Raw genomic sequence first — 10,787 nt, forward strand, 5'->3', positions numbered from 1 at the left:
TCTCCGCATTCTTGACTGGGGTCATACCTTGTCCCGAGGTTTGGCTTTCCAGCCTCCACATGAACCTATTCCCGGGCCTGTTGTCGGTCTTGAAGACTAACTACAAGGTCGTATTCTTGGAAGAAGGCGGAGTTTGTCACGGGACGGGAAACGCAAGCCTACACTACGGGAACTAGGTTTAGTAATTAAGGGAAAGATTGTTGTGAATCATGAAATCATTCCTCAAAGTTCGGCCAGGATTGCTCTGAACAAATAATGGTATCAGTATCAAGTCATAAAGACAAGCGTCTCAGTCTTTAGACTCGGTGTGGCCGCTTGTCGGACAGGATCTTCCAATGCCAAGCCTAGTGTCCCTAATAAGCATCTCTTCCATACAGTACGTTCTCAAAAGGGACCTATAGCAATAAGGCAAAGGCCACAAAACGTTCTATGGGCAATTGCAATAAAGAGTGAAAAGCGGAGTTTAGTTCTTTTAGCTACCTAGAAACAGTAAAATATGAAAGCCGCGATACCAGCCGCTAATTTGTTGCCTTGTTGCTACCAGTACCAACATACAGCACAGCTGTAAACTAAAGAAAGTGAATGTCCATCGACACAACCTAGTCAAAGACTGTATTACTGACCCATAGTTAAAGAAGCCGGATAAAACCCTCATAGTGGATTTATCCTGTAAACTGGTCACTCAACCACTGACGAAAGCTTCTCGGCTGGACGTTGACGAGGCCATTCAGCGATGTATGCCCAAAATCGTAACGTCCCTCAACAGTAGCTTGAAGTTGCCGATAGAAGGCAACTTTTGCGTAGTCTCCCTGTTGATAGAAACCGCTCATAAGTCCCGCAATATCCGAAGCTTGCCATTGAGACAGAGAAAATGCCGCTTAAGGAGTTAGCATAACCATTGTATACTTAGACTTTTAACTTACCGTTCAGGGTTCTTGAGCACTGTCCAACAATGTCACGAAGCGACAGACGATCTCCTCTCATCGTAAACTCGCGAGGCCAGTTCGCAGGTCCCAAATCAATGGCAGCAACGATGAATTGAGCAACATCATATACAGATGTCATGCAGACACGGACAGTATGCCCTCGAGGGTTCTTTTCAACGCACTCAGCGGTATAGGTATTCATGTCAAGGATGTAGGATCCCACGTTGGCTAAGTCTGAACCATAACCAATGGCCAAACTTCCGAGCCCCCGGGGGAGAAATCTCTCCATGAAGATACCGCAGGAGAATACGGTCCACTTCATCTGGGATGATCTTGCACAACGTCTAAGATGCTGTCTGGCTTGGGACGAGTATGAATAGGGGTCGAGTTGATCGTTTTCGGGCCGCTTTTCGAGACTTCCTTCGAACTCGGACGGGACAAAGAACTGTACACCGCTTTGGACAGCTGCATTGATCAGGTTGATCTGTTCACCCCCTGAAAAGGTGCAGATGACAAGATTAACTCCGTGAAGTGCGTATGCTAGGCTGTTTTCGTCATTGTAGTCAACAACCATGACTTGAACATCAAGTGTTGCATATTCGGGACGTGACTGTATTGTTAGAGACACCGTATACACATAAGTGTAATACTTACAGAACGTGAGAGAACAACAACTTGATAAGCGTTTGCTGCTTTGGAAATATGGCTTGCCAGGAGATATCCAAAGCCAGAGCCCCCAGCTATAGCTATTCTCATCATCGTGAAAGTATTACGCGCAGCTTCAGTAAAGTCTGCCAGGACAGTGTATAGATGTTAAGATAGTCGAGAAAGAGCTAGAGAAGGAATGACTGAGGTTAAACCTTTAAGAACTTGGCGTTACTTAAATAGCTTCTTGTCTGAATTCTTGGTTCTAGATATTGGGGGTGCAGTTGAGCCTCAAGTCTAGACAGACGCATGGCTGAGTATAGCAACAAGCATTGCACGGTAAACTCAGTGAACAAGGCTCGTCGGAGAGGCCTCAGTTACAGGCAGAAGCAGGGGAATAAGACATATGCGGTTCGAGGTCCAACCAAGAGCCTCTACTGGCTCCTGATAATTTGCCGTAGATTTAGTAACGGACGAATGTCTGCACGTATTCTCACACAGTATAGCTTTGGAAAACCATCTTCAACCTCCTTTTGGTCACAATTGTGGAGTGTACTTGAATTCCTGCTTCAAGTAATAGGTCCGGAATGGTGTTGCTTTGCCATGTGAAGTCAGGGGTCTCTGAATAAGGGTGCCTAACGAGTTTGAGGGCCCAGGAAGTTGCGAGAAAACTTTAACTACCAATCGCGGATTGGTCAGATCAAGTTACAAGAAGGGACAAATATCCCCCTGAGATCCTACACGGCATTTGTCTGGTCGATAGCCATAGAGTACAAGGGCAGTGCACATTGAAGCACAAGACCTATCGTGATCACATGCATCTTGTTGGTTGCCTCGTTAGCCTTACGAGAGCTAGTCCGCTTGGTTGATGTAGCATGGCTGAGTTGAGGTTCACGGTGGATATGGATGTTTCGTTCTTGGGAACTCGATGTCTAATCATGGCATTCCCACACCCTCAATCTGACAAGTCAGTAATAAACACCCACCTGATCGATTCTTTATCTTCTATCCTTGTTCTATGCTTCCGCCACAAAGGAGGTGCATAACGCTGCGTCAGTCAAGGTCACGGTAGGTGTTGACCGACCAATCTTTAAGCTGGACTTATGGGGAAGGGTGTTTAAGCACGATACATCAACTTCGGCTCATAGATTATATGCCTAGAAGGCATGCAGAATGCCTTGTGAAGTTGAAGCGGAGGCAATTCATGGTTCGCGGCATGCAGATATAGTTCAACGCCCGCCCCATCCGCATCACTGCACCACTGCACCACTGCACCACTGCATCGGACAAGCCGTCATTGGCTTGAATATAGGCTACACTGATGCTAGCAAGGCAGAAGACACTGTAGCCTGTTCTAGGGTGAGATCGCAGCGAGGCTCTGGTTCTCGGGGGCAAGAGTATCGAGTGTAGATCAACAACTCCAAGGACCCATATGGAGATTGGGGGCCAAGACCCTGGCCCATCAGTGGTTGAGCTAATGCAGCAGCCCCCATTATCCATGTCTATTCCCCGTAGGGCTGACTGGGGTTGATAGTAGTGGCGAGCAATTGGGCGTATTCATTGGATATTGTAGATATTGTTTCGGTGGGAGACAAGCCTTATTCTAACGTTCTTCTTGCCGTGTGGCACCGGTGACTTGCATAGCCATTTTCGAGAGACAGCAGTGATGGTGTAATTTTTGGTGATCAGGAGGGTCTGATCGGAAACGGCCGTTATCGTACCAGTCTATCGGAGTTAATCTGCGATTGAGATTGGCCATATGCAAGTGTGTCTGTGTGTGATTGTTTGTGTTGGAGGTTGTAAGCTGCATCGCAACACATAATGTTCAGGTACCTCTGTGCAGAGGGAGCCAATTCACCACCTCAGTCTCCTTCAGAAGAAGCTTTTTGCTGCAATGCGTGAGTTTCGCTACATTTTGCCTATATAGTTAATGTGTGTCGTTGGGAGTCTTGGAAAGGTTTCCCCTGGTGATCAATGCATCAAGTCGCTTGTCACAAGTTCTACACAGGTACCTAAGCCACTAAGGTACCAACATGAAGCTTGAAACTTCAAATGAGAAGACTCGGGTGTGTTTCTTGAAGTCCTTATCTAAGTAAGGCCCGAACTGTTAGATTTTCTCAGTAAAACATCAAGCTTGGAAAGGATGAACACTACCAGGGATGCATGCAAATGATCATAATACCGGGGTACCTACATCTCCCAACCATATACTAGTTGGGCGGCATATCAGCACTATGGGTGCCTTGTCGTGGTTTCACCGAGTTGCCAACAAGACTCGTTGCTAGCTTTTGACACTCAACAATGTGACCAGCATTATCTCGATTACGTGATGAGTCAACTCAGTAAACGACCTGTGAATGTCTTAACCTTCAGGTTAAATTTTCATTGTGAAACGTGTTTAGATTTAACGGTAGCGCAGTTCTGTCGTCGATGGCGGCTTCGCCTGAGACATCTCTAGGCTACACAAGCTGGGGTTTCAAGCAAGACTCACGTACAGAAATTTTGCATTCATCCATCTTCGACTTCAGTTCTTCCAGTCCCAAGCTGAAACCATTCAGGTCAAGCCCTTTGCTAGGCAACAGACCAATATCATATTTCGCCCTGTCTAAGCCTGGAGTGCAGTCTCATCCCTTGTGTTACCACTACCCTTCCTCCAGCCCTCAGTATGGTCAATCTTCTTTCTAGCCACACTCTCAGACCCCTCAGCTCCCCATGCACCTCCTCCAGGTGTGCAGATAATGATACGATCTCCAGCCTTCATAGCAGCTGTGTTTTTAGCCCCCATGTTGATACGTCGCTCCTCGTATTCAACCTCCCCTGCATCTTCCTTTGTGTGAAACTGTTTCAGAGAGGTCTGCCAGTTGGCCTTTTCAACGTTGCGCACCCATAGGTTCAGACCACATTCTCCATCGCCGCCACCATTTAGCCCATACGGGCGATAGACGCGACGCTCACTGAGGATAGACACTTGAAGGGGGATCCGGAACTCAATGTCACGGATGACGCCGTCACCACCACGATGCTGGCCTCGCCCTCCTGAACCGGACCGAATAGAGAACTCATGGAGAAGTACAGGATAACGACGTTCGAAAATCTCTGAATCTGTAATTCGAGTGTTTGTCATATGACAGTGAACACCACTGGTTCCCTCCCAGTCAGAACCCGCACCACTTCCGCCAGCAATCGTCTCGTAGTATCCGAACCCCTTGACAGCTTCGGCACCGTCTTGGTTCCCGCCAAACCCGAAAGTCAAGTTGTTACAGCATCCCTGACTGGCAGCACAAGCATGGAATGCTTTGAAAATAACATCTGTGATGCGTTGACTGGTAAGGACATTGCCTCCCACTACCGCAGCCCCTGGTGACGGCGACAGGATGGACTTGGGGGGAATCTTGACATGAATCGGCTTCAAGCATCCTTGGTTGAGTGGGACGTCTTCGGAAATCAAGCATCTCAAACAGTAAATAATAGCACTGAATGTGATGGCCTGGGGGGCGTTAATATTTCCGTAGACTTCGGGGCCAGTACCCGAGAAATCAAATTCCGCTTCACCCTTTTCTGGGTCAATGCGGATTTTCAATCGAATGGGAGAACCGTCGTCCATAAAGTCAACTGCCGAGAGGTCTCTGCCTTCGAATCGCTTGTAAACATCTTTGAGTAGTCGGCGTACACACTGCTCGGCATTATTCTGGATATGAACCATATAGAACTGCACTGTCTCCTCGCCATACTCTGCAATCAGAGTCTCAATAAGTGAGATTCCCTTTTGATTAGCCGAGACTTGAGCTCTCAAGTCGTTGATGTTGTCAGCCAGACAACGGGTTCCACTGCAGCCTGGATACTTGGCGGGTTCTTCATAGAACAACTCGACAACTCGTTTCTCATCGAACTTGCCACCACTCACAAGCTTCTCACTTCTGATGGAGGCCCCCTCTTGGTAGAGCTCTCGCGAGTGAGGGGGCATGCTTCCGGCGCTGATACCGCCAATATCAGCATGGTGAGCTCGAGACGCAGCGTAGAAGAGGATGTTCTCTCCCTTCTCATCAAACGCTGGCATCAATAAGGTCACATCCGGAAGATGAGTTCCTCCATACGAAGGGTGATTAGAGATTATGACATCGCCCTTCTCCAGCCTTCCTTTCCAAATCTCAGCCTGGCGTCGTACACAAGTAGACATCGAACCAAGATGGACAGGTAGATGAGGAGCGTTGGCTACAAGGCCGCCTGTGGCATCGAAAATGGCACACGAAAAGTCAAGTCTCTCTTTGACATTCGTGCTAACACTAGTCTTTTGTAGGGCACGTCCCATCTGCTCAGCGATTGCCATAAATCGATGACCAAAAATACTAAGCATGATGGGATCAACCTCGCGATCCTCAGATGATTTGGGAGACCTAAATCCATTAGAACACAATAAAATGGTAGTCGACAGATAACTTACTCGGACTTTGCCCCCTCTTTCTCCAGATTAATGACTACATGAGTCTTGAGAATAACCGCGGTTGCCTTTGGTGTTACAACGATCGTTTGAGTACCATCGGCAAGCATGGCTGGTCCAGGGATAGAATCGCCAGTATCTAGATCTTCAAGTTTGAATATAGGGGTTTCCTTCCTACCACCCTCAAAGTATACCTGTTGGCTGTCAATCTTCTTATTGTCGGAAACCTTCTGCTGCTTTAGTTCCTTGAGTTGCTTGTCGACAGTATCATCTTGGTGTCGGAAACTCTTGCCGATACCACGAACACGGACATCATCAACGATGATGTCTCGCTCGTCAAGCGTGAAACCGAATTCATAGCGGTGCTGCTTCACAAAGGCTTGGCCAAAATCCCATTCTCTCCCATTGAAATGTTCCTTGGCCTCTTCAGGCGTCGGTCTGACGATCATGAGGGCTGACTCAGTGCCGCGGTATCTCATGTTGAGGTATTCTTCAAACGCAATTTCATCTTCTTGGAAGCCTTGATCTTGTAGGGAGTTTCGTGACTGGTCCTTTAGCTTCTCCATTTTCTTCTTCAGTTCATCAACTGTCTTGTCGTCGTCCCTCCATACCAAGGAATCGGGCTCTTGTCGTTCGTCAACGACATCTGCTAAAGCCATGCCGTATGCGGAAAGAACTGAAGAATATCGATGAACCAGAATTTGCTGAATGCCCAGGGACTCTGCAATGGCGACAGCGTGCTGACCTCCGGCACCACCAAATGTTGCAAGTCGATGCTTTGAAGAATCGTGTCCCTTGGCTTCGGTAATCGACCGGATGGGGCGAGTCATTGTCTCATTAGCCACGGTCAAGAATCCATATGCAACTTCGTCTACCGTCAGGTTTTTGTTATTCTCCCGGTTCACTTGATCTGCGAGCTCCTGAAGCACTTTTCGGCTGGCCTCGATATCCAACCCCTGGTCCTCATTCTCTCCAAAAATCTTGGGGAAGAATTCAGGAAGTAGGCGGCCAAGTACCAAATTTGCATCTGTGACGGTGGCTGGACCTCCTTTACGGTAACACGCAGGACCTGGATGAGCGCCTGCGGACTCAGGTCCAACAACGAAAAGTCCATTCCTGAAAAAGAGGCGAGAGCCGCCACCAGCAGCGACAGTATTGATGTCGAGTTGCGGTGACTGAATTGTAACGCCAGCAGTTGTTGTCTCGAACACATGTTCGTAACGGCCTTCGCCATATCTCGAAACATCAGTGCTTGTGCCACCCTACTGGAGTTAGTCTGCTGCTTAGAAGATACCGCTTAACTCACCATATCGAAGCCAATGACCGGTGTCTTTGTTCCTTCATCATACGAAGTGATAGCGTATCCCACGACACCCCCTGCAGGGCCTGATAAGATTGCCTTGAGTCCTGTAAACTTTTCCACGTCCACAAGACCACCATCACTCTGCATAAACTCGCATCTCGCTCCCTTAGCACCCTTCTCCTCCTTCACACTACGAGTTCCAAGGCCGCCTTCAAACCCAGCCTGGAAGCCATCAATGTACTTGCGGATAGCCGGTGTGAGATAAGCATCAGCACAGACAGATGTAGCTCGTGAAACCAGCTTTATCATAGGCATGAGTTCGTGGCTTAGTGATATATGTTGGAAGCCGATATCCTTAGCTATCCGCCCAATCAGAGCTTCATGGTCAGGATAGGTGTAGCCGTGCATCAGACAAACAGCAATGCTGCGAATGCCTTGGTCGTAGACACTCTTGAGCTTCGATCGAATGTCTTCTTGTTCGGCTTTTTTGAGGATTCTGACTGTTTCTCCAGACAACCCTCGAACAAGAGTCTTGCCCTCGGCTTCTTTGGTGCCGACTCGAGCCTCTGCTTCTGTTTGCGTTCTTTCGGGGTCCTCGGCGTAATCTTCGAGTGTAACCCGCTCGTCAATCTCAATGACTTTCTCATATAAGACGTCGGGCTTCCGAATTGCAAGGTCAAAGATTTTGGGCCTTGACTGATTTCCGATGGTCAGACAGTCCTTGAAACCCTTGGTAACGACCATGGCGATTTTTTCTCCCTTTCTCTCGAGCAAGGCGTTTGTGGCGACAGTTGTTCCCATCCGGATCGAATCAATCTGAGAAGTGTCCAAAGCTTCGCCTCGAGGAATATCTCTACCGAGGAAGTGGCTCATGATGCGCCGAATACCCTCAAGCGGGGCATCCTTGTAGTTAGCCGGGTCTTCGGACAGAAGCTTGATGATGATTTCCTTTCCATTGCTCTCTCCTACACAGTCGGTGAAAGTTCCACCTCTGTCAATAGCGATTCTAATACCGCGCTGTGATGTTGCTGTCATGGCGGATATCTTTCGGAATGTTGGTGAGGGGAAGAGGGGTTAAAGCGAAGGTCTCAAGAGCATCAAAACGTGCGTGTGCGTTTAATGATTGAGATAGATGTTGCCAAAAACGAAAAAGGTCAGTTACATTCCACTTGGAGACCTCCAGAACAAATATGCATCGCTCTTTGTGCAAGTTGAAACTACTTGGGTGAGACTCTCAGGCGGCTATCATGTCGTCACAAACCCCACGTTGCGTGATTGGTAATTGATAGCTTCAATCACCCGAATAGGCAATTTTAAGGACAGTTATTCACTGAGATCAATGTAAGGTATTTTTGAGTACAATGTTCTCTTTGATAGTGTGTTTTTGCAACTGCAGACTGCTGGGAGGATAACAAAAACACCAAAAGAGTGGAAGAGAGTCAAAGTTTTACAACCATAATCTTAACAACAGCCATTGGCAATTATGGTTTGCACTCCCGTTCAAGTTTTTGTCCATTAAACGATTCCAGGAAACCTTACTTTGATAAGCCTGCAATGTCACTATAAACATAGAGGAGCAATGCCTTGAAGCCTATATGAGGCGGAGAGCGATCCCATGCAAAAGAGAAACACATGAATCAATTGTTGATCACGATTTTGCCGTCAGCAAGACTCGAACTTGCGTTTTCAGTGCTTTCAAGTAGCCACAAACTGATGTACTGACCCCTATACGATGACGGCTTTCAGTTGTTTGTTGGGAAACGAGGCGTAAAAGAAGTTTATGAATACAGTGGCAAGCATTGGATGAAGCGAAAATCAAGCAAAATGCCAAAAGGTTTGCCGTCAGCAAGACTCGAACTTGCGTTTTCAGTGCTTCGGAGAGCCACAAACTGATGTACTGACCCCTATACGATGACGGCTATTTTCCAGTTGATATAATCCCTGTTACTTGTATTGGACTATACCCTAGGCACAGTTTGAGGTGTTTGGGTCTGATCCACGTTCTTGGCAACAATTGATCAAAGAATAAGAGTAGCTTCCTTTAATCCAGTGACCAAGACACATGGAGTTGAAATATTGGCAATACCAAAACCGGACACATGTAAAGTATAGGTAGTTACTAAAGAGAAGAGGAAACCACTAGAAACCCCAGTTCTCGGCAGTGGCGGATCCTGACTCAATCTAGCGGCGAGCTTATCAACAGCTTCGAGACACCGGAAAGCTTCATAGAGTTTTTACATTATTGCAAAAAGGTTCTGCTCCAGCTGAGGTTCATTCTATGTCTTTGCCGTTGCAGATGCGGGACCTATTCCAGCCGGAGTCTCGGGTCCGGCGTCTCCGGAGACGCACGGAGCAGGTCACCGGAGACATGGGACGCGGAGGACGCCGGACGGCTCGAACGTGTCACGGAATGGGAAGAATATCATGCAGCTAACAATCTGCCGGTAGGTGGAAATTGAAGGACAAGTCAATACAAGACTTTGATCGACCGTTGAAGGCAGAGTTTGTGATTGTCAAGAAACAGGCCACTAGTCACACAATATGTATGGCATGACTGGCACTCGAAAGGATTGTAGGTTGCAAAATTCAAGACGACAGCATATTGGAGCTTCGGGTCTGAGCTCACCGATGGGCTTTGTAGTGTTGACGTATACATTCATCCGTCTGGCGTCATTCCTTATGAAAACTTCAGACTTGAAGGAACTGTCTGTGCCCCACTCACGAGATCAGCATGAAGTGAAATCTTATTGATTAGTGAGGCCTACTACAAACGCTCATCTCATCTCCAACGTCTCGAGATTGGAGTTGCTGGGATAAGGCGTGGTTCTCAATGGTGTCTCTTATCGAGTGATTCACTGACAACACACTCCCACCGCCTCTTCCTCTAAGCGCTTGGAGCGATCTGTCGATAGGTATCACAGAACAGCTAAGCCATTCGATTCATGGCCCAAGACACCCTCGAGCTAAACCTGACTCGTCGGACGCCGGCTCTGACTTGTGCCAATGATGCAGTGGCTAGGACGCTAGGTTACCAACTGCCACCGCGAACCTCCATGCTTGTTGGGGGGCGATCCCCATGCATTAAGGCCATGTTTTTTAAATCCCTTCTGTTAAACGATTGGAGATGAAAAGACCTTCAAGATGCAGGGTAGCGGGCATTGGCAAGGTACGGACCCTTATCCCAGTCCCTCTTGGTCCCACGGCATGGAACCCCAGGAATTTGTCGGAAACACAGGCAGTGAAGCACACAGGCGGTAGAACTATAGCACGTTACGTAGGCCGTGGTAGGCCTAGACCTCATGGATACGAAGCTCAGGCTCGAAAAGCAAGGGGACCAACCCAGTAACAGCGATGAGCATCTAGAGCGCCAGGCGCGGCGATAAGCGTTTGGATGAGAGTATTTGAGGAACGAGGATGCACACTATAGCAATGCAGATGCAGCAGCAGTGCATCAGATGAAGCCATTGGCGCTCTG

The 10,787-nt window shown here is 47.9% G+C and overlaps 2 protein-coding genes and 2 non-coding genes across 4 annotated transcripts; all 4 read right to left on the minus strand.

Moving 5' to 3' along the window:
• Positions 1 to 662: 662 nt before the first annotated feature.
• On the minus strand, positions 663 to 1,682 carry FMAN_07421 (uncharacterized protein; the record flags this gene model as incomplete). The annotated part of the gene is made up of 3 exons (XM_041831042.1): positions 663 to 877; positions 924 to 1,536; positions 1,581 to 1,682. 3 exons carry the CDS (start codon positions 1,680 to 1,682, stop codon positions 663 to 665), a joined length of 930 nt encoding a protein of 309 aa, XP_041681645.1.
• A 2,494-nt stretch (positions 1,683 to 4,176) lies between these two features.
• FMAN_07422 (uncharacterized protein) lies at positions 4,177 to 8,347 on the minus strand (the record flags this gene model as incomplete). Its single annotated transcript, XM_041831043.1, has 3 exons — positions 4,177 to 5,965; positions 6,013 to 7,271; positions 7,316 to 8,347. 3 exons carry the CDS (start codon positions 8,345 to 8,347, stop codon positions 4,177 to 4,179), a joined length of 4,080 nt encoding a protein of 1,359 aa, XP_041681646.1.
• A 622-nt stretch (positions 8,348 to 8,969) lies between these two features.
• tRNA lies at positions 8,970 to 9,052 on the minus strand. Its single transcript is given in 2 exon segments — positions 8,970 to 9,004; positions 9,016 to 9,052. It is a non-coding gene; the product is annotated as a tRNA-His (tRNA).
• A 97-nt stretch (positions 9,053 to 9,149) lies between these two features.
• tRNA lies at positions 9,150 to 9,231 on the minus strand. The gene is given in 2 exon segments: positions 9,150 to 9,184; positions 9,195 to 9,231. It is a non-coding gene; the product is annotated as a tRNA-His (tRNA).
• Between the last annotated feature and the right edge of the window lie 1,556 nt (positions 9,232 to 10,787).

Source organism: Fusarium mangiferae (genome assembly GCF_900044065.1).
Source record: "Fusarium mangiferae strain MRC7560 genome assembly, contig: FMAN_scaffold005, whole genome shotgun sequence".
Taxonomy (NCBI): domain Eukaryota; kingdom Fungi; phylum Ascomycota; class Sordariomycetes; order Hypocreales; family Nectriaceae; genus Fusarium; species Fusarium mangiferae.